The sequence below is a fragment of the Schistosoma mansoni genome, chromosome 3 (assembly GCF_000237925.1).
Source record: "Schistosoma mansoni strain Puerto Rico chromosome 3, complete genome".
Lineage (NCBI taxonomy): Eukaryota > Metazoa > Platyhelminthes > Trematoda > Strigeidida > Schistosomatidae > Schistosoma > Schistosoma mansoni.
The window spans coordinates 4708101-4731804 of record NC_031497.1 but is presented as its reverse complement, the minus strand read 5'-3'; the positions used below and the strand labels follow the sequence as shown (position 1 = coordinate 4731804).

Sequence of the window (23704 nt, the reverse complement as noted above, 5' to 3'; positions counted from 1 at the left end):
TTTGTGTAATCCTATGCAGAACTCATTGAATGATAACTAGTAAGTGGTTTCAGGTTCATACCATCAAAAGTCCTTTAACTATATTTTACCACAATATTGTTGTGAATTCATGCCCGCCTTTTATTACGTGATTTATTAACCAATGGAAATACGACTTATCCAATCTTAGCAATGTGCCAAACCAATGACGTTCGACCGGTATGAGCAGCCTAGCGTCGTTATTGGTCCTTTGTCCGTCTGGTCCTTCCAGTTGAATCCAGAACACCAATAACAGCTTCCACTATTCGAATCATTTATTTCAAATATACATGGTTTATATACTAGCCAAACAGACTGCATCACATCATATAATAGAAAATAACATTTGTACAAGATCAAGTCAAAGAGTGGCTGAGAACGTGGGAGACAGTAATCAATAAACTGAATATAATTTAGGAACAGTAAATCGTATAATAATAATCTATAGGTCAAAATGAAGCTTATGATAAGAGGAATATAGATATACATAATCTAGTTACTGAACAGTTATACAATAGGAATATATATAGAACAATAGTCCATTAATAGATCTCAGTAGTCACCCGTAATTTAATCTTCACTAGGATATAACAAACAGTGTAGTTTTTTAAAACACTATCATTATTAATTTAAAAAGTCTACATCATAATTTCTTAATGGTTAACAATTCCAAATTATGCTGAAACGGATATATTTTAAGAATTACTTATTGCAATCTTTAATATTGATCTAAATATTATTATTCAGCTGTATATAATGAGAATGTATGCTAACATTGTTTAACGACAGTAATATCTTAAAATTAGATTTTTACATTTAACCTTAATTCCATTTATTGGTCGAATAGTAAGTCTAGCCAATAAATAGGTAAGTATCTTTTATGATATATTCCTGAAGTGATATTTTTCTTGTTAAAAATTATATATGTCAAGACTTACTGAATAATAAATAATGAGCTTACGTTTTTTTCCAAAAACATAGTTCAATACCGACAAAACAATCAATAAAAAAATAACTGCACAACAGATGATAGTGAGGACTGAATGAAATAAAAGTTTATGAACTATTATGTCTTCTTACTTACACTTAAAGCCATTTCTTGTAATGTATACGAATCGTCATAAGAATCTGAATTAGATGACGATGATACATTTTCATCATTATCATCATTAAGCACTGACGAGTTTTCATCAGATAAAATACAGAGTAGGTAATCCATGACTTCATTGGAAGGAAGTATCTCCTAAAGTTAATTAGATTTTGATGCAAAAAAGTACAATAAACAGTTGTGAATTAAGATGACAGGGATAGTAGTGATAATGAAATAATTATATAGGGATGAAAGGTGTTAACTGACAAAAAAAGTGGTGACAACTAGGTTGCCATGAGACAAGGTAGTTTATAATTGATCCATACCAATGATACACGATTTGTATGACTATTTCCACAGATTTCACAATTCAGTAAGAAGCCATCTAACTTGGCTTCTCAAATAATCAAGAGAAAACAATTCATTTTTTATTATAAAAAGAATACTATACAATACGGGTTATTATACTACACAAATTACCGGAGCCATGTAATTTAATTTTAAATCATAAAATATTATTTCAACGCTGAGGTTATAACTTAGTGGACTAGTAACTCAGCTCTGAATCAATTGGGAACGGACTCCAATAATTTTATTCTTTTATCAGTTGAGAGGTAAATTAGATCAGCTACAACCACATCTGTGAGTGGGAAGAGGGTCCCAAACCTAGAACATATAAATGTATTTAATCAATGAGTTGTATTACACTTATAATTCAACATTGTTTTTATTACATGAAAGAAATGGGAATGTTTATTTTAGAGACAAATCTACTACTCAGTAATCAAGCCCTAAGTATAACAAAGAACAATGCAGTACTGTTTTTATATAGGTCTGAATCGATAAAATTAATACAAAGGGGAGGAACTTTATGAAAATTAATACAACTAAAACAACGACCATGGATGATTTCGCTAAGCCAATATGTTTATAAACCAAACCAACTTTAACGCTAAGGTTTGGAAAATCCACTTTATAACAATTACATTGCGAGAGAAGAATTTTCTCGAGAATATAACTCTATTATTATTTTCTTAATTAGTTTTAAAACACTTTCCCTAATAGTCTCGAAGCCAACTACGGGCTTAGAAAATCGACAACGCATATTTTCACTACAAGGGAATACCAACTCACTTTAAAATAAACGGAAACTGCAAGTAATAAGCGTAGTGAACGTGTTACGTTCATACGTCCAGCAGTTCCAGATAAGCAACCAGTTTTCTTGATGACAAATAGCTGATTGACTAATTCTGTGCCAAAATTACGATCAAAAAGAACAGGTGAACATCGTTCTAGTAAAATCTTTACAACACGTGCGTAGTTTGTTTGGTTATCATTGGAACTATTGAGATTTTCTGCTGCCGTCCCTATTTTTTTTAATATATCCCTCTAAAAATAAGAAAAAAACAGGACCAGAAATATAAGGCAAACAGTGCTTTGTCAAGAATTGAAACTCTATGCGGGTAACTGTTTGATTTAATATATGTGTAGCATAAATATTGGTAATCAGAACGATAAATACTTACTAACGCTGTTGTTGCCTGAGCACAAGTGGTTTGCGGCTTAGTCAGTTTAACTAAATGATTCCATAGTGTTTTATCTGTATGAACTTGATTGAAGAAACGTTTCAGATGTTCAACTGACTTCTCTGATTTCGGTATCAAAACTTTACAGAGAAAAATAAAAGGATTATATATATTGAAAAATTGATAGAAAGTAAAAATTGATGTTATCTTTATGGGTCTACAGTATTAAAAAAATACTTACACCGACATTAAACACATGATGAAAATAATGGCGTTTGGAATCTTTACAAGATTTGCGGGTAACTAAATATTTTGAAATCAATATTGATACACATAATAGGTCAACTGGAATAAATGTTTAGAAACCCTAGATAATACAGTAGATTTAAACTATATTTGAAGACAAACGACAGAATCTTCTTTAGCTTCGCAATATTATAAGTTACAACCAATAAATTCAACGAATGAAGCCCAAAGTGAAGAAAGAATAGTGGCAAAAAAATAGACACGATAAAAGTGTCTAAGTCAATTGAACTAACTACAGCTGGATGAGACTTACTGGATGGTAACGACAGAAAGTCGCTAGGCAATTTCTTCATTTATCCTATGTTGTCCTATGGTTGTTGTCTGCTCTTGAACATCATTAGCATAAAGTTAAGACGGTTTGTCGTGAAATTCGAGGAAATCAGTCCTAGACTTAATACATTTAGAGAGGGGTACTCAAACCGAAGTAGATGGGGGTAATATAGAACTAGCTAGACAACTAACGAGATGATAATTAACATTTGACTGCCTGGTATCATAAAGAATTTGAAGTAGACTGTTGAAGACAATGTCAGTAATCTACTTATACAATTGAAGGAATCCAAAGGATCACATTTTTTTAACAGAAACAGTCTATAACTGATGACTTTTATATATAATATAGAGTGAGATAAACTGAAACACGGACCACCATAATGATCATGAACAGTGGCTTAATGTAAAATCTGGAGAGTTACTAAGTATCTGAAACCTATAGATGTAGCTAAACTAATGAAAACTTAAGGAGATTGTTTCGAAAATGGTGATAGTCTAATACATGAAAATTGAGACGGATCAACGATAAACTTACAGAGCAAGTTGCTCAAACTGTGAACGAAATATTGTAAATAGTTGGACTTTTAGCAATTTTGCGGTTGCTAACGATTTAAATACTAGCAGATCAAATAATCACACTTGTTTAAACACATGAAATTAAGCTGCAACATAATTTACATAACATCATGAACACAAGTGATACATGTACTATTTTTGTCTTCCACACATTGATATTCACTCAAGCATATGGACCTTCAGACTATTTTCAGACTCATTATCAAACATAAGTTCAAGAAAAAAAGAATGTTAACTTTCTGAGAGTATCTACCACTTGAATGGGGGTAAAACACCACACTTATAAATACTAATTTAGGGATTATTGTTTATGAAACCATCATAATACTGGGCATGACTGTTATATCGTTTGTACGTTTAAAGTTGGAAAAAAATATTTCTATGGGTAATAATGTCATTCTGGGCTTTTTTGAACACTATATATGGAGGAAAGACAATGTAAGATAATTATGTCCACTTAAACTATCGATTTAAGAAAACAGAAGTAGATAGTCGTATACTTTTATTTTTAGTTACGATTGTATAAAACTTTCAAAATTAATGGAATCTTATGTAGGGATTGGGATAGGAATCTTGCCTTCAATATAAATTACGTAAATAAAATAACGAATTTATAAAAAGAAACCCATATTTGAAGGAAAATCGTACAAAATAAGAAAACATTACTGGGTACTTACTACTAAGGTGCTGTATGACACCCATTATTTCAGTATTAACTTCGGAAGGAATTTTCGCATCGCGTTGGTCAGTTAACAACTTGACAACATCCCGAAGAAGTTTGAGGGCACTAATAAGAAAATAATTCAAATGTTCAGGTCGTTGCCGGTAAACAACAAGATGATTTAAAAGTGACTTGATAACATGACAGATTTACTCTTCCAATGCTAAAATATATTCCCAAAAATAATCATAAACGAAGACATACAACCAAGTCAGCTGAGAGTTCTGAATCAGATTAGTGACTGTAGTGACAACTGGTAAAGTAAAATAGAATTTAATAGAATATTTCTTTCAAAGATACTGGGAAGTTGGTTAATTTTTACAGGTCATTTTATGAGGGATTTATCACTTTTCTTTACGTCAGATGATTTCGGCTCTCTCATATCTGAAGTTCGATTTGGATCATGTGACTCCTGGAATTCTTTCTATTAGAGTAGCTCAAACTATAGGAAGTGAAGATTTCCTATTGTCCTATTCCTTCGCTGTTTATTTGGTCACAACTGAAGCCCATATATTATTTGTACTAGAATGCCCATCGCCCTGAGACACAACAAATAGAATACTACGTGTTTATGAGCACCATAAAATATTATGGGCATAAACCCAAGGATTCCGCAACACAAGATTCTATAGATAACATAATAATCTAAACCTCAATAGCATGCCCAAAACACGCTGGTAGACTTACACATATTGGGTCTTAAAAATTTCCTGCATAGCTTTGATAGAAGCTTCATCCATCAAACTGTAACAGCGGAATAAGGCTTGTACACGGACAGCATTTTCAAAATGGTACGGAATGATTGAGCTCTTTAATAAACGTTCAACAATAAGCCTATAAAGTAATTATTAACAAAAGGATATCTTAAAATAAAAGTTGTTACTATGAAGAAAAAACAGAATGACCGAATCTGAAGTTCCTAAAACATTACTACAGAGCCGAACAGCTGCTTTCATCGCCAAACTTCCTAGTGTCTTGTAATGAAAATACTAATACTAAAATGTCAAACAATTTTCGCTGAGGAACTTTACCATATTTTTCTGTTACTGTTACAGAACCAACAGTTATTTATGAACAGAGTGATATTTTTTCGTTCTTAATCTACTGATTACAAAACATCTAAGATCGGCAAGAAACAAAATAAGCCAAAAACTTAATCGTAGTCTATGGGATAATGACAGATAGATGTTAACGTTAAATAATCACTATAATCAATAAACTAACTATTCCTGTAGAATTATACGACAAAAACAAAACTATGGTGGAGTGATATTGGAAAGTACTCTTTGGGCTAGCTCGTATAAATCATGAATTCAACGAGCACATACACAACTCTTGTATGATCACTGGAATCCAGTGCTTAGAAATGAGCCAAAGATATGACCAACATATTCTAACAACAAAAATCCAAAAAGAAAAAGAACAGAACCGTATCTAACATATGATGAAGTGCTTAATACCTCGTTTATTCATAGGAATGATAACTAAAATCTGGACACTACAATATTAAGATCAAAAAGACCCATATGGGCCAAACACTTTTCATTTCAATTAGTACACAAGCTGAACTAGCAAAATCAAACAGATACATTAGCCTGTACACCTGGATTATTAGTTTGTGCGGAATCAGAAAAGTAATGGGATGGATTGTGACAGAAAGATGTACTCTTCAATTAGGAATATCATAAACACCGAGGTCCAAGTAATAGGGAGGTGTACTAATAACTGAGAATAAAATGATGAGACAATGATCTATGTTGGAACTAATCAGATCTAAGATAACGAATCTCAAGTTTCGGAGAGAAATTTATTCCTTCATATGGCTAAATAGCGTTTTGGTACTATATCTGATGTCGATTCGTGGTGAAAACCTTAACTTTCCACTTTGAGTCCCAATTCTGATTACTCAAACTAGTTTATAACCCTCGTTAGACCCCAGTAAGTAGGTGGACTTTCTCAAGGTATATTTGGCGTCATTCAAAGTTCGTCCATAAACTAGTCTCACCAAAAAAATTAAGTACTACACTAACTCCCAAGGATCTCGCTTGAACCCTATTCTGTCAATCAACATGTGGTAACGAGTCGCTGCATATGAATAAATATCATACGATAAGGACACACAATAAAGAAAAGCATACTAAAATTCTCAGACTTGAATTATGGGGAACGTAAGATTGTATGAATCCCTAAATACATTGAGTAATCGATAAATAAACAATGCTTTAGTTGATGGTTGCATATGAAAGATGTTTCTTAATAAGAACAAAAATATTCAGAATTCATAGTAACTCGGAATATGTTTGAAACCAACTTGTCATCAGTTGAGTTTTGATAGTACAAGTGCAAAATCGTATTTAGTGCGGAAGCTGACTTTGAAGCCGATAACCATCCCGACTGCAAACCACCCTTATACAGCGAAGCTAAAGCGGAAGAAGCTTCTTTACGAATAGACAGGGTCTTGTCTCGAGAACGCTCCTTTAACAATTCGAATGCATCATCGCTAACTTCGTTTTCAGATTGTTTAATAAGACCAGTCATTGTTTTTAAAGCTAAAAGTCGGACTTCTATGAATACAAAAAGAAGACGTTATGAAAACATTATGCTACTATTAAAACATTTAATTGACAGGGTTGAAACTAAATTTTTAACTATAAAAAAGAAACAATAAGTATGAATCCACATGAATGGAGCGGTGGACTCCCAATTATACATGTGAATTTCTAAAACTAGATTACAGATGTGAACTCTCCTTGACTTATCTCGGCTTGAGGAGTCAGTTTAAAAAAGGAGTGTGATTTGCAGATAAAGATAAAAAGAAGCGTAAAAGCCTGGGTCCGCGAATCTCAAGTTTTTTGTGAGATGCAAAATTAACTACATTAAATAAATTCTTGATGACATATACGGAAATCCTGGACGACGTTATTACAACTTTCACAATAGTTAAAAATGATTTCGTTTCACATGCTTTCAATGCCGCACATTTGTAAGGACAAAAAAGTTTGCAAGTCGGAAAAATTATTCACTAGCAATTAACTTTTGCATCAAGCAGTCAATGGATAGACCCATATATCAATACTTGATGACAACTGATTCCGTAGATCTGTTGCGTTACTTGATTTATCCTTTGCAGTAGGAGCAGTGACATGTTAGTTAGCCACTTTCTTATCAAATGGACATTTGCAGAATCAAATATTTCAGGAAATAATTTACTTAAAGCAGTTAAAGGTTTGGAATGAAGCGACCAGGTGAAATACGATAAGATTACTTCCCTTAAACTTAAGTCAGTCAGCTACAACGTAGGACCAGGCATACATATGCATCGGTCCAAGCTGCCATACCTCATTACACAACAAGATGAACACCGAATTCATAGAAGTAGTTAATTTAGTGGTGTTAATATATAAAAGAAAGGTTGTATATATAGTACAGGAAGAAAGACAGATATGAAGCAATTTTGATCTTAAGGTTTAAGGGAAGATAAAGAGTGTATACACCTACGCCATTATGATCGATTCTGAGCCATGTCACACACCGTCTCCAACCATTGGTTACGATGGTCATGCGGACCCGAACCACGTAGTCTACATCGACCAACATGGCTCAGACTACAAGTTAGTGACTTCAAGCACTGATGCCATGTTTTGGTTTGGCTGCCCCTAACTCTCTCCCAACCATCGCCAATACTAGTCAGCATAACGCGTCGTGGTAATCGGTGTTCAGGCATACGTAACACGTGGCCCAACCATCTCAGTCGATGAAGATTCATGACCTCATCAACTGATTCACCATCATTTCCTAATACCGTGTCTAACCTCACTATTTCTTACCCGGTGATCCCAGCAGATGTGAGCAATATTTCTAAGACATCTATGGTTAAATACTAGTAACTTACGAGTATTTTCTACTCTTAATGGCCACGTTTCACAGCCATAAAGTAGAAAAGAGCGAACTGCTGCACAGTATACTCGTCACTTAATTGATAGACGGATATCTCGTCTTCGCCATATGTGACGTAAGTTGGCAAAAGCCAAATGAGCCTTTTGAATCCGTGCTGAGATTTCGTCAGACACCAACCCATTAGGGCTGATCAGACTTCCAAGTTAAGCGAAGTTGTCGACGCGTTCGACTACTTCGCTCCCTATCCTTAGTTCAGGTGTTGACGCAAGCCAGTCCTGGTGTAACAATTTACATTTGGAGGGGGAGAAACGCATTCCAAATATCCTGGCAGTTACTCAGTTCTAACAAAAGACTGCATTTTGTCAGCGTCTTCACCAAACAAGACTATATCATCTGCGTATTCTAAGTCGATAAGTGGATCTCCTGATAGATCTATTCCTGAAAATTTAGTCGACGAGTGTTATTTCCAGCAACAGGTCTATAATGAAGTTAAATAAAAGTAGGGATGGTGGACAGCCTTGTCGGGCACTACTTAAGGTTGGAAAATCAGATGACAGTTCGCCATAAGCTCTCACTCGACTGGTAGTGTTCGAGTAAAGAGCCTTCAAAAGGTTTATGTACTTCTGAGGTACACCTTGGAACGACAGACACTGCCACAGAGCCTCTAGGTCTAGAGTCAAATGCTGTTTTTAAGACAAGAAAAACTATAATTGTCGGACGCTGATAAGCTTAAGATACGAAATTATGTTCAACCATAAAATGATAAAACTAACCTTCATCGGGATCATAAATGCGCTGTTGGAAATTGGTCAGCAACTGCTCATGAACTAAATCCTGGTTCTGTTTTAAAAGCTGAGGCAACATGTGAATACATAACTTGCGGACTTCACTATCAATGTCATTGAAGCGCCCCAGGAATGCATCCCAAAGACTTGGATTTCTCCTGTGAAGTAAAGAATTCTTAAATGTTTAATATACCAAACTTAAATACATACCGGTTCAGAAAATAAGCGTGCTAATAATCTGAAAGATCGTTTACGCTCACGTACAATAGGCGACTTTAGCTTTAACTCAATAGTCGGAAGTATTGGCGCTACTATACTGCTTTGTATTGTGTGCAAAGCGTAAATGATTAGAAATGCGTGCTCTCCAAGTAAATCAGGATTTTCCTCATCATTTTTAGATTCATCCACATCAGGTATTCCTCCGCTGCTGTCTTCCGAAAGCTCTACAGGAGAATGGATGGACTTACCTTCAGTTTTCATTTGGGTTCCATTACATTTACCCACAATTAGAGAGTTTTGCAATAACTTGCAACTAAGAAATACCAGATAATTAACCTACCATTTGAATTCGATATTCCAGCTGATCAGCAGTCCTTATTATTAAGTCTCGAGCGAATGTATGCTGAGCCGGTTGAGTACTTTTTGCAGGTTCTATTAGATACTGAAGTATAAAAGTGACTACATCAGAAGACAGGAATTTTTCAGACTGGATGATAACCTTAACAGCCATGTCCAAAATCATCTGGCGAACGATGGAACTATCAGTCCAAGACCAGACATCAAGGTTTCTATCACTATTATTTCGTAAAATGAATCATACTTCACAATAGCAAAAACCATTTTGACGAAGCTGAATAGGACAGATTCATCTTCTAAAAACGAACACCACAGGAAGACATCAATTTGAGCACAAATCTAGATAGGGACATCATAAGATTGTACTACGTACATAAATCATTGTATGAAGTTTAATGTATACAGCATCGGTTTTCGTCTTCACGTTTGAAAGTAATCCAATACAATCAATTAGGAAAAACAGGATTTCCTAGAAACTCAGTTGAAGAAGTGGACATTACTTTTGTCAGAACTTTTTCCTCAGATAAACCAGAAAGAGGATTGCATGGGCAGAATATTTTAAGTAGCTTGCAAATACATACACCAACTCTTAATTGAATATCTCTGTCTGCATGTTTCAGGAACTCTGGTGACCCAAGTAGAAGGAACAGCCCTTTATATTTTGTGTGGTCCTGTGAAAGCGATAATCTCTCTCCATCCAGTGAAGTTTCTGTTGATTTTCCTTCTTCCTCGATAACAATGTCTAGTGCGTTACAGAGCTCCTAAAGAATAATGATGAATATAATGCATACAGTCAGACGTCTTCTTAATTCTTCCTTTGATAAATCACCATTTATAGGCTTACAATTAGGTGGAAAAATCAATTCTAGACCTATAGATGGCATCTAACAAATAAAGCAACGAAAGGAATAAACCCGCCAAAACAAAACGAATTGGATTTTCGCCAAACACTGAAATTAGAAAAACAAATATCTAACAATAAGTTTTCGATTGATTCTTTGAATGAAAAATTAGACAACGATTCGGGTGTCTGATGATATGGTATACGGTGCAGGGTGGTTGAAAAACTTTTTGGATAAAACAACTAGTCTTCGTATATCATGAAACTTCGTATTTTTAACTTGCACGCCTCCTCAAAAGGTTATTTTGCGGCTTATAAATGAGATTCCTTTTCAGATATACTTGTATCAAATATCATAATTACGTTTCGTTTCTTCACCTATTAACACATTGGATTCATTTACTTCTTGGCCTGTTCGTTTTAACTCCTATCAACTTGTTATCATCACTATCTATTTGGTAAGAATTTTTTTACCGCTATGAACTACGATAAATTTCAATCCCTCCTTTGTGGTTCTGATTCTTACTAAACACTGATGGAGATGAACTCTAAAACCACTTTCCACTTATTTTTCAGTATTTTCCATGCAGTGTGATAGTAGTGAAGTCTAACGTCATTAGTTCTGTGAATACATACTGATATACCTTGTTCTTAATCGACCCCTTAGTAGTAGCACCATCTACTATAATTTTGTTCGGAGTAAATCTTCTGTCCATGCAAAGCGCATGGAAGTATTGTGACAGTGAAATGACACCAAACCTTGGGCAAATGATCTTTTAAGCTGGATGTATCCTACCTTGAGAGAATTGCCACTGGGTGTTGCATGATTGACCTAAACTGCTCAAAGTCAGTAGAGATCTACGCTGAATAACCACAAGGACTATATAGTTCATTCACTTAAGTATGGTTGTATTGTGCACATATCCTATCCATATACTATATAATATTTCACCATAAGCTATTATTTACTCTTGATGACTTTCCGAAAGGCAGGGCCATCACTATAAGGCAGGTTACTCAAGAGTGTTATGTGACTGACTCGAAATCATATACATCGGACAATGATATCATGACCAGTCGGTTATACTCAACTAGAACTATCAATTTAGTGTCAAATAAGTTTATTAGAAGCAATCGTAGACCTCAATTCTACAAAAGTACGACACAGTGTTAGTCTACGACAACCGATCATACCTCTATCAAGAATATGTCTATTATGAAAGCAAGAGAGAATAAGGTTGCTGAATTTATAGATGTGTAGATCATAACTCCAGTAAGCAAGTGAATTATACAATCAAAATGGTAAATGATGCATAGCAAAATGCAAAAGCCCGCAAAATCAAAAGATCATCTGCCCAAAACAGGACAAAACGAGGAACAAAAGTAAATTGTGAAAAAATATTCCAGAACCTTAAACTGCTTGAAATAGGTACATTTTAGCCAGTAATTGAAACTACATCTGTAGCTCTTCTAGAGTTGCTGTCGGTCCCAAGACCGAGCAGGAGGGTTGGGTTGATATTCAAAAACGGAGAAACACATGGACAGAATACTTCGAGGAACTCTTGAATAGACCAGCTTCATTGAATCCATCGGATATGGAAGCAGCACTTATAGATGTCGCTACACCAACGATCGAACGAATCAGGATGGTCATCAGACAAATCAAGAGTAGGAAAGAAGCAGAACCGACAATGTACCAGCCGAAGCACTGAAGTCAGACACAGAAGCAACTGCAAAAACACTACGCTTTCTGTCCAAGAAGATTTGGGAGGAAACTGCAAAAAAAGACACCTCATCAAGATACGAAAGTAAGATCTTAGCAAATGTTAGACCTATAGAGACATCATATTACTATTAGTACCAGGAAAAGTCTTGAACAGAGTGTTGCTGAACCGGATGAAAGATTCAATAGGCGACCACCTCCAAGATCAACAGGCCGGATCCCGTAAGGATCAGTCTTGCACAGACCGAATTGCGTCCCTAGCGATCGTCCTTGAACAATCGATTGAATGGAACTCGTCACTATACATCAACTTCCTTGAATATGAGAAGGCGTTTGACAGTGTGGGTAGAACGGAAACTTCTTCAACACTATGGTGTGCCTGAGAAGATCGTAAGCACCATCCAGAATTCTTACGATGAATTACATTTAGAAGTCGTGTATGGAAGACAGCTGACAGATGCATTCCCAGTAAGGACCGGAGTCAGACAAAGGCCTCTTAATCTCGCCTTTCCTACTTCTTTTGGCGGTTGATTTGATTGTGAATACCACATCTGACGGGAGGTGCGGAATACAATAGATAGCTTGGATGCAACTAGACGATTTAGACTCCATAGATGACCTAGCCCTTCTATTCCATACTCACGAATAAATGCAGGTCAAGACAACAGATGTAGGAGAAGCCTCTGCACCAGTAGGCCTCGTCATACACAGGGAAAAAACAAGATCCTCAAATACAACACAGAGTACACTAGCTCAATCACACCTGATGGATAAACTCTGGAAGAGGTGGAGACTTTCATGTACCAGGTCAACATTACAGATGAACGCGAAGGATCTGATCCAGATGCAGGGGAGAGGATTGACAAAGCAAGGACAGAATTTCAACAGCTGAAATATATATGGAACTCAGAACAACTGTCAAACAACATCGTGAGAATCTTCAATACAAATGTCAAGACAGTTCTACTTCATAGAGTTGAAACGTGGAGAACTACTAAAACCCTCATCAAGATACAAGTATTTATAAACGATTGTTTATGCAAGATACTCAATGCTCGCTGACCGGATATCATCAGCAACAACCTACTGTGGGAGAGAACAAACCAGCTGATAACTGAAGAGGAAATTAGGAAAAGACGCGAGAAGTGGAGAGAACTAGAAAGGACTGTACAGATAGAGCTCGATGGAGAGTGTTGGCGGGCTTTCTATACTCCTCCGTTAGGGGTAATAGGCGTAAGTAAGCTAGCAATTGAGTTTGTAGGGGAAACTATGATTTGTGGATGTGCAATTTTAAATCTGATTGGTTCACGTAAAAATTATAGTCTTGCCAGTTTATGTTTCTCATTTGTCTTAATTTGGATTCGTCAGTCAGGCACAATTCCATCCTAATGCCGTTATACACATCCAGACCTTGGACTCGGAACTTTTGGTTTCAAACAACGACCTTGTTGATCAATTTAGCAAACACTACAGTGTGTCTATATTCAAGAACGACTGGTCAGATTTTAGTCTCCGATACCTACAACTCGAAAATCCAAGCTTTCTCACTAATGTTGCAAAGACCACTTACTTTTCTTTCATTCCGAACCTCGATGGGTTAAAATAATGGGATTAAGCTAAGCGTCTTATTCTTGGTAAAAAAAATTATAACGGACATCATTGTAACCGTATTTACGCTTCGGGAATGTATGTTTTGTGGAAATACTTGGGAGAGTTATTTTAGGACTACTGCTAAACTGCGATGAATGCTACTGCTTTTTTGTCGGAATTAGATCCTATATTTCAGTGACCATTTAAGTCATTATTTGTGTAACGGTAGTTGCTTGTAGGTCTTCTGTCTACAGTCATGTACAGTCATATTACTTACTGGATTTGAAGTGACAGGAGTTATCACCAGACCAAGAAAACTATTGAGACAGCGTGCTACTTGTGAGATTGTCTAGCATCTCTCTACCGAGAAATCTAGCCAGTAAAACAACAAGGTCTATATATGGACTTGTCGCTTTGCTTTCTCTTCTGAGCATTTCTTACGGAAAAATCTAGGCTGCTACTGACCACTCTTGCTGGTAAGAGGTTGTAAAAATTGAAGTACATGTAGCTCGATGGAACCGTTAATGTAATATAAAGATGTAAAAGAAATATATGTTAGACTGGAGGCTCTTTTCGTTGACCTACATGACTGTGACAAGGTAAGATTAAGAAGGTGTGTTCTGCGATAATTATGGATGCGTTTTTGACAAAAACATAACTGCAGGTAATAAACAAAAACTGGAACTACCTACACAAACTATAAAAATTTCTGAAAATGAAGGACTGTTCAATGAACACGCGTGGTGTGACGAAAAACTATGGGGAATGTTGGGGAAATTTACTTATGGTTCTTAAGGTGTTAAATGTGGTAAATACTTGTACACATTTAGAGTTAGCCCACGTCGCAATGGAGCAACACAATATATCCAAAAGTGATTGACAACAATGTACGTTACTGAACATTAGTAAGTAGTATAATGTATAAAAAAGGGACTGTCTTATCCTTGTATAGGGATTTTTGACCGGACCCACTTATGTTTGTGGACTTACGTCTAAGCTTTAGATCACTGGCTTGATATCCAGTGTTTCGGGCTTGTAGATTTATTTACCGTACGAAATTGTGTGGGTATCGTCCATTGACTTTGTTATTTATAATTTACATACATATGCATAAAATTGAGGACGGTTTTTACATCACTTGCCCAATAGATCATATATTTGTCATCGACTTATCATACATAAATTTTAAATCTGTTGGTTGGGACATTATTGAACGCAAGCATGGGAACATCTAGCCAAAAATTTGTGAAAAGAGAGATTGGACAAAAACTCACTTGATCCTTTTGCTAATCATACTGTTAGTCTGAATATTGATAATCAAGCATGAGCAATTGACTGGTTTTTAAATAAATTATGAGATTCCGACCGATGTTCTGGTGAAGTTTGATTGCTTCTTAAACTTAACATGAAGAAGTCCATTGAATGACGTAATTATTTTTTATTCATGTATCGGTGTTGTTGCCTCAACAGTTGAGTTAATGACCTAATTTGAATAGATTTAAACTAGTGTTATTCAATAGTTTTAATTAGTAATTAAACCCACTAAAATGTGCAGACACTAAAACAAGCCTCTTGAACGCTCTAGGTACCTGAATACTCTAGATACACTACACCTATACTCAAAAAGATAACTAATTAATTGGTTATTCACTATGATTACAGCCCCACTAAACGAATAAATCTTACTAACCAATTTTTCATTCATTTATTTTATTTATTGAGGATTTTGTTTTTAGAGGGTTTTAACAATGAGTGAAAATCAGTTATCTGACATATTTATGATTATTATTACCGTTAATCTTAAGAAAAAGAATGATTTATATTAAACATTCACAAACACGAAAGCAAGTACTCCGTCAAGTGGAAGAAAGAAATCGGCTGTATAAATGAAAAAGTTTTCTTTTGTATATTGAAAGATATGTGTGGAAGTTAATAGAATGTATATATATGTACAGTTATTGAATACACTCGATATCATCTAACTATTGATGTACTACTGTTTTTGATTTTTTTTCTCTATTTTCTTCTCAAAGTCAGTCTCCTTGACAAAGTATGAAAGAAGAATTTACTAAGTAATTATTGTATGATCTCGTTGAAGGTTGATATATTATAATACATTGTTCGTATGGTACAATAACTCGGTCTGTCCATTTTCTAACTAATATTACAATAACAACAATAATGTTAAGAATCTTCATAATCGTATCTACTTCTGTGCATTCTAGATTTATATATAATCACGTCACATTTGATCCAAATAGTTATCTAATGATCGGTTTGACTCATAAATTTCTCCTTGTTGTTGTTGTTTTAATAGGTGCATATTTTTGATAGGATTTAAAATTTCTCGATTGTCATTGTTGGATGATGACGATGATATGTTCCAAAACATTTTGTCATCTGTATATTGCATTGGAAAGTGTGATAGTGGTTTCTGATCTCTTTCTGACGACCGAATAAAAATATTTGGTTGTTGCTGAAGTTGTTCCGAATGTTGCGAGTGTCGTTGCCTATAAGGTGATAGTATACCACATGCATTTAGTTTATTGCTTTTGTCATTATTTAAAGTTGTCAGTGGATTGACATGATTTTCATTCACTATATGAGAATTTTTCCTATTTAGATCTAAGGTATTTAACAATAAACTATTCTGTATGTTCATCAATGGTCCGTGATAATGAGGATAATGACCATATCGTTCATTTTCTTGATAAGTAGGATAATCACATTGTCGGTGATTTGACGATATTGATAATGGTGAGAAGGATGAGAATGATGGATGAAGTTCTTGTCGACGAATCTGTTGGTAGTTTACAGATGAAGGTAAACATAAATTATCATTATTCAAGTATGTACCTGGATGTATATTTAATTGATTGGATTGTATTGAGAAATGCTTTTGTAACTGATAAGTTAATTCAGCTTGATAATTTTGGTAATTTAACACCGGCTTCTGATGATCAGCATGATTGTTTGACTCTGAATTTAAAAAATTTGTATTGTGAACCGATGTTCTTTCAACCACAGTTTTGTTGTTACCTGTCATTTCATATTGACTGAATGATTTATCATAGTTATCAGACGTAGGAGAACGTACTATATGAAATAACGAAACACACGACAACATAAAACTTAGAAAACTTGGATATATCAGAATATAAGTAAAGTGACAACCGTAAAATATGAGATAAATGTTCAAACTGTAATTCAAAACGAATATGTTACGCTAAAACATAGAGATCTTAAATGTTAGTGATTATAAAAACAATCTGTTGGTAACAAGTAACTGTGGACTTGTGTTGCTAAAAGCGACTAGTAATCTAAAGATTTAATAGTTATCACTGAAGATAGCGCTGTATTCTCATCGCTCGTAGGTAACACAAAATTTCAGTTTGAATTTCCCTTAGCAATTTGGTTGGCACTTTTAATCTCGAGAAAATTACGATATTTTTCGACTAGGTTGTTTGGATGATAAGTGATTCAATAATAAATAGCTTAACAACGACAAAAGTCATAAAATCATAATGCTGTATAGAAGTAATATCTACAAATACTTCATGTGTGAAAATGTCAAAATCTTTTCTATGTAAAGGTTTTCTTTGATACTTAAACGATTCTTAGATTTACCTTATTTATAAAGTCGTTAAGCCATTCGTTATAGTATGAACTCGGTTATTAATATAATCTGCTATATCACTGAATCATATAGGCCTAATTATCCGATTAAATTTGAATGGGAAGACAAAATCTATCAGATAGGGTACTTTAATCTACAAAAGTGGGATTATTAGTCAGTCCCGAAAGTACTTGTCATGTAGATTCAACAACCAAAATTTGATGTATTTAGATAAATGAAGTGGACTTTTATCATATTTATCTTCCTGTTTTAAAGTGTTTAAATCATAATAATGATGAAATCGATTTCTTTATTTGAGGAGACTTATGCATTATGCACTTTTAAGGGATTTATTAACTGATTGGACTATATTTTTATTTGCACGTGACGTGTTTATTATGTTAGGTAACTTGGGAATTTTATCTACTGTCCATTGTATTCGATGATTTGAGATAGACTATAAGAAATCTTGAGCGTCAGTTTTAGGGAAACTCTTCAGTGAGGCGTCCTATGAGATGAGTAGTATCTTACGTTCGCTTTATATGAGGCAAGCTAATTTTATTATTCAGATGGCGGGGAGGATTTGTAGCTCAGGAGGATGATTTTGATGGAGTTTCGTTTTCGGAGGTGGATGGTTTATCGTAGAGTTTCTATTTTTCTTCTGAGTAACATCACCAGCAAAAACTTCAGATTGTTTAAAAGAGCATTGAGAACTCCATGACAAAATCATCCAGCTCAGGGAAGAAAACTCCATTAAAATATTTTTTTCTTAATATTAATATCTCTTTGAATGAAGTTTACCTAATCATTGTGCGAATAATTAACTTTATCCATCAATACATGAAAAAACCAAGTTAAAATAGTGTGTCATTCGAGAAGAAAACAAATGATCGAAAACTATTGATTTGACCATCGAAACAATTTCAACCAATGAATCCATTTACAATATGATATTTGATTTACGGAATAAAACCATATGTCAGTCATTAGATAATTTTAATGGTTTACCTGAATCTTCAACATCTTTATCTCGTAACATCGGCAATTGTTCTGGAAGAAGTCTTGAAAATGATCCAGGCATTGGTAGTAAATGTGAATTAGTTGAGTTTGAGTGGAATAGATCTGGATTAAAAACTGACATTTTATTTGATTGATGTAATTCTGTTGTTGAACAAGATCTCCAATAAAAAGGGTTTGTTAATGTGGGCACTACAGGCGTTGAAGATATTGATGATGCAGTTACAGATACTACTGATGCTGCAGCAGCTGCTGCAGCTGCTGCAACAGCAACTGTCAAGCTATAGTCTTTTCTTTTCTTCGACTTTCTTTTTCTTGTCTGGATTGCATCTTTTCGCATTGATGTTGGACGCGTTCTCTAAAAAAAGTAAAGTAGATAACTGTTTTCATTTCCAGCAACAATCACAATAATAATACCTAACCAAATGATTAAAACTAAATATAAATTCAAATTTCATCTGATATCACTTTGTCATAACCTAAAATTGGATTTATAATATTGTTGAAATTGAAGTATCCAGTCGGATGAAAAAGGTAACTACTAGTTCGAAAAATTTATCGGAACAAGCATTTGATTGTGATCAGAACATACTCGAATATCCATGGAAGTAATATTTTTATAACAAATATATTTATGTGATATCCCAATGTGTAAATAGTACTATTTAAACTTATGTTATTTTAATGTCGGTTATTTAGTTACTATGAAGAAGTAACGTACGTTAGATCACGAAACGTCAGCAAAACAATTTTGTACTCAATTGGATATCACAAAAATGTATTTATCATTAGCTTTCTACCCAGTGCTCAAATTATTTGAAACTATCAAGTTCAACCTTGGCATTGATACCTAAAATGTTATATTTCGTATGGTTATCAGTTATAGGATACTGAATGCATATTTTGTCCCACATAAGAACACTAGCAACTAGTTTTACTGTTGGCAGTCAACATCAAAACTGAACAATAACAACCTAGCAACAATGCAAGGCTTTCACAAACATACAAAGAATATATACACATGAAAATGTTTACCGAAAGTTTTATCAAAACCTTTCATTGATTTATTTATTTCAAGATCTATCCGTCTACAAAATTAAGGTAAAAGGTCACGATAAATTAAATCAAAGCACCATTCATTTATTTTCATCCCTCTGATTTGTCACTTCATTATTACGTAATTCAGTTTACACATATTAACATCAAAGATAATGAAATTGACAGTATTTAGATTTTTCCGTTTCATCACTTTATTAGTTGTCAAAGTGATACGTAACAAGTGACTGTTAGTTTCCCTACTGGGCACATTTTCTACCAAAATAAACTGTGTTTACATGAGTAACATAGAAGTGGGATAATTTCTGTGTATGTGTGTATCAAAAACACTAGGTAGTTTTAATTAATTGACCTCTGAGACATTGTGATCTAGGTAAGCGATATTTAAAAGTGTGAAGTTTTGAAATTGGGAGATAATTTTCTTAATGATATCCATCAGAAGACCACTGAAAAACATGAAGCTGAACAACTCTTTTTTACAGGTCGAGTTTTTAAAAAGTCCGAACATATTAACTGTTATGATCTACAAAACCGATTCAGTGCGAATCACAAGACATCCTAATTCTCAACTCACCCTGCTAAACAAGAGTAAGACTCAGTCATATATGAAGTTTTCTCGCTAAAACAGGATAGCAGTGTACATAACCCGTAAGATTATTATTGTGCATCTCCACTTACCTGGAACATATGAACCGTTACCTTGATCGAATGGTGAAATTAGAAAAGGCGATTCGACGCTTGCATCTTTCACTTAACATATGGCCTTGAGATAACGTACGATCGGTCTAAAATTCCCAGGCTTACCACGCTCCACCTTTAACTAAATCTAGGACCTACAAGTTTCCCGAACAACGCAATATATTTACGTCTTTGAGTCACAAGTGAATGATCCACATTTTCGACTCAGGTCAATTTTGAGTATAGAACGATCCTGATTTAATATCATCGATAAATTGTCGTCTCACTTCGTACTTGGTTCACTTCACGAGTGATGGCTTACAACCACTAGTTTGGGAACTGAGGTGCGTATAGGTCATTCGATAAGATTAATACAACTAGTTAGTTTTACCCATGGTGGACTATTTCGCACCATTTTGGGGTTATTCAACAATATACATCCTAGACATTAAACACACTCAGACTTAGTAGGTCAAGGCTAAAATTTATTTTGTAACTGACTCTCTATATCTTAGAAGATAACAAATAGGAGGCCATTCATTATAATGCAGATTTAGTTCATCCTCTTGTTCCAACTTAATTCCTCATCGAAAAAGAAAATTCAGCATAAGATTCGAATAAATACTAATTAACTAAGCAATATGAAGTTGTAAAATATCCTATTTGGATAAATTTATCTTCGCTTCTTATGTTTACAATTTATATAAAAAATTTTAAAGATTAACCTTAAATAATCTCTCTCTTAAAACACTTACCCCATGCAATTTCTGATATAGACCACAAGCATTGCATACGGGCTCTCCATCAAGATTACGCCTCCATAATGTGGTTTTGGTAGTTTCACAATTTGAACAAATCAATCCAATTCTTCTATTAGTTTGCTGTAAGTAGAATGAGTAAAAGTAACTATTAAAAAAACATTATTAGGAGATAGTTCAATGATGTTTACTACTTCCCTGCAAAGATAATTGATTGAACGATTCATATTATCTGGTCCAAACTGTATTATTTAGGTGCCATTATATTTTATCAATAAATGTTATTCTTATTGCTTAAAAATGTCATTTCAGTGCAGTAGTGGAGTATTAAGAATAAGTTGAATAAGCTCAATTTACATTACTAATAAGTGTACTGAAGCCTCCTATATTTAAACTTCCTTACTATCACGGATATTGATATTATTTCAAATCTTTTAGGATTTTTCTTCGTTAATTTCATCTCTCTGTGATTGTGTAGTGTGGCAACTTGTGCTAACATAAAATTTTGTCATTATATATATATATATATATATATATAATGCTGAGGAGTCCCACAATAGGACGAAACGGCCGTCAAGCAGTGCTTCCAGGTTTTCCATGGTGGTCTAGCTTCAATTGACTCATGATTTCAACTATATATATAATATTTTAATTAAGATCAAATACTAAAATCTTAAGATTAGTATCGTATTCATGTGTTTTAATGTTATAATGAACTCATTAAATTATTTTGATATACTTAGAATCTTTGTAGAATGTAAATCATTCACATTTCAGATTTTCACTCGGTGTCTTTGAAGTGGTAACTGAGGTTTTTATAAATGAAATTTTCAATAATCAGTTATATTTATTATATTTTAAACAATATAACAATTAATGGTTTATTATAATTAGACTGGTTCTAGTTCATAAAATCCTCTTTGTGAATATTTTCAGGAATGTAAATATTCTGATTGAGTGTAGAACCATCAAGTAGGTATATGAACTGATTTCTGAGATAAAAATAACTTTTCTTTAAATATTCATCGTCTAGTTAATAATTGTCATATGGTTTGTAAAAAGTTTGAATAAGAAATTTTTTAATGAATAGTTTGCAATGGTTCGTTTATTCGAAGTGTATATAAGTTTACCAAGGTGATTTTATTTATAGGTTGTACATACTGACTTCTCTAGATTTCAATAGTTTTCTACAACTGATATCAGAAGGGGTTTTGTGGAATCTCGCGAGGCGAGATCGTGGATGAACGCTGCTGAGGAGTCCCACAATAGGACGAAACGGCCGTCCAGTGCTTTCAGGTTTTCCCTGGTGGTCTAGCTTCAATTGACGCACGCTTTCAACTGGTATCGATTTGCGAAACAAATAATCTCCATATCATACAAAAGACTGAATAAAATCAATTTATATATTAACAATAATTTGATTACTAGTGAATTTGTGACTTGTAGAGTGAACTAAGTCAATAAAATGACGGTAATTTAGTGACAACATTTTATGAGAATCATTATGTATTAGAAGCTGACTGAAAGTGAACATATAGACCATTTAATTCCGGCTCACCGACTTCAAAACATCTTATTCAATAAAAGTTATAAATGTTTCGGTTTCTATTTGCTGAAAATACCCGAACATGGATGAAATGCTCTTCAAGTACTCTCTGCTTTCCAACATCATCTCAACTGATATAACTTTGTAATAAGAATTATTTTTAAGTTGTACTAATTTAAATATTAGCGTTTTTTAGCATGATTATTTTCTACGGGATGGGGTTGACGACCCTATGCCCAACCCTCCTCCTTTACCCGAGCTTGAGATCGTCAGTAACCCTACAAGAGCTATAGGCGGGCAATCCTTTCCAGTTGGTTACAGCAACTGGTAAGGATTGCTCAAGACAGAGTTTGATTCGGAATGGTAGTGGGAGGCCTGCGCTCCCCTCATGAAGGGTAACAGGCGTAAGTAAATAAGTTTAATTATGAAACGTATCATACCACAATTTATTTATCATTTCTAAATATTCACAAGAGGAATGTAGATCCTTTGAAAGTTAAATCATTGTCAGTACTTTCTCATGCTTATTTGTGAAAGCAATTCATTATAAGCAAAGATGGATAGTGACTAGCAGTGGAATATAGGACGCGCGTTTTGTCCTATTTGGCACTCGTCAGCTGGATGTACCTGCATCTCAGAGTTGATGTTCACTCTGGTACTAGAACCCAGTACTGTTCGCTTCAAACGCCATCGCGTTCTCCACTCAGCTACTGAGTCCTGATAACCACTTGCTTGTGGAATGGGGTGAAGTTTGAATTCACTTGATATTGTTTGTTTGAATCTCCCTCTATGGTGATGACAGATGATTTTGACCCCTTCTTATATATTGGGACAATAAGTGATTGAGACTAGTTAGATTGGATCACATTGAGTTCCCAGATTTTAGTTAAAGTATTAGTCAACATAATCCCTAAAATTGGACCACTATACTCAAAGACCTCTGGAGCCAATCGATCTGCTCTTCCTCGTTTCAGACTAGCTATAGCCTTTTGAACTTCAGCTAGAGTAAGGGGACCTAAATCAATGTTCCATTCAAACTGTTTGGAAATGATGGGTAGTTGTAGAGTACCTGAAAGCTAGCTGAACTGCTACTTAAAATGTTCCGCTCATC

The 23704-nt window shown here is 34.4% G+C and overlaps 3 protein-coding genes across 3 annotated transcripts in view; all 3 read right to left on the bottom strand.

Annotated features, from left to right (window-relative positions):
- Nucleotides 1–1084: 1084 nt before the first annotated feature.
- On the bottom strand, nt 1085–7048 carry Smp_137780 (putative androgen induced inhibitor of proliferation (as3) / pds5; the record flags this gene model as incomplete). Its single annotated transcript, XM_018798969.1, has 6 exons — nt 1085–1261; nt 2243–2497; nt 2635–2774; nt 4467–4576; nt 5198–5344; nt 6822–7048. 6 exons carry the CDS (start codon nt 7046–7048, stop codon nt 1085–1087), a joined length of 1056 nt encoding a protein of 351 aa, XP_018650805.1.
- A 2127-nt stretch (nt 7049–9175) lies between these two features.
- On the bottom strand, nt 9176–10692 carry Smp_175490 (putative androgen induced inhibitor of proliferation (as3) / pds5; the record flags this gene model as incomplete). Its single annotated transcript, XM_018798968.1, has 7 exons — nt 10560–10692; nt 10269–10529; nt 10142–10237; nt 10013–10107; nt 9752–9980; nt 9403–9717; nt 9176–9367 (listed from the first exon to the last, which is right to left on the bottom strand). Exons 1-7 carry the CDS (start codon nt 10650–10652, stop codon nt 9176–9178), a joined length of 1281 nt encoding a protein of 426 aa, XP_018650804.1. The 5' UTR covers nt 10653–10692.
- Nucleotides 10693–16164: 5472 nt separating this feature from the next.
- Nucleotides 16165–23704, bottom strand: part of Smp_175500 (putative gata binding factor) — a gene marked incomplete at both ends in the record, with an annotated part of 17685 nt that continues 10145 nt past the window's right edge. Inside the window, 4 exons of the mRNA XM_018798967.1 lie at nt 16165–17018; nt 18547–18716; nt 18861–18913; nt 21045–21170. Coding sequence (XP_018650803.1) covers nt 16165–17018; nt 18547–18716; nt 18861–18913; nt 21045–21170 — 1203 coding nt within the window. The remainder of the gene's footprint in view (nt 17019–18546; nt 18717–18860; nt 18914–21044; nt 21171–23704) is intronic.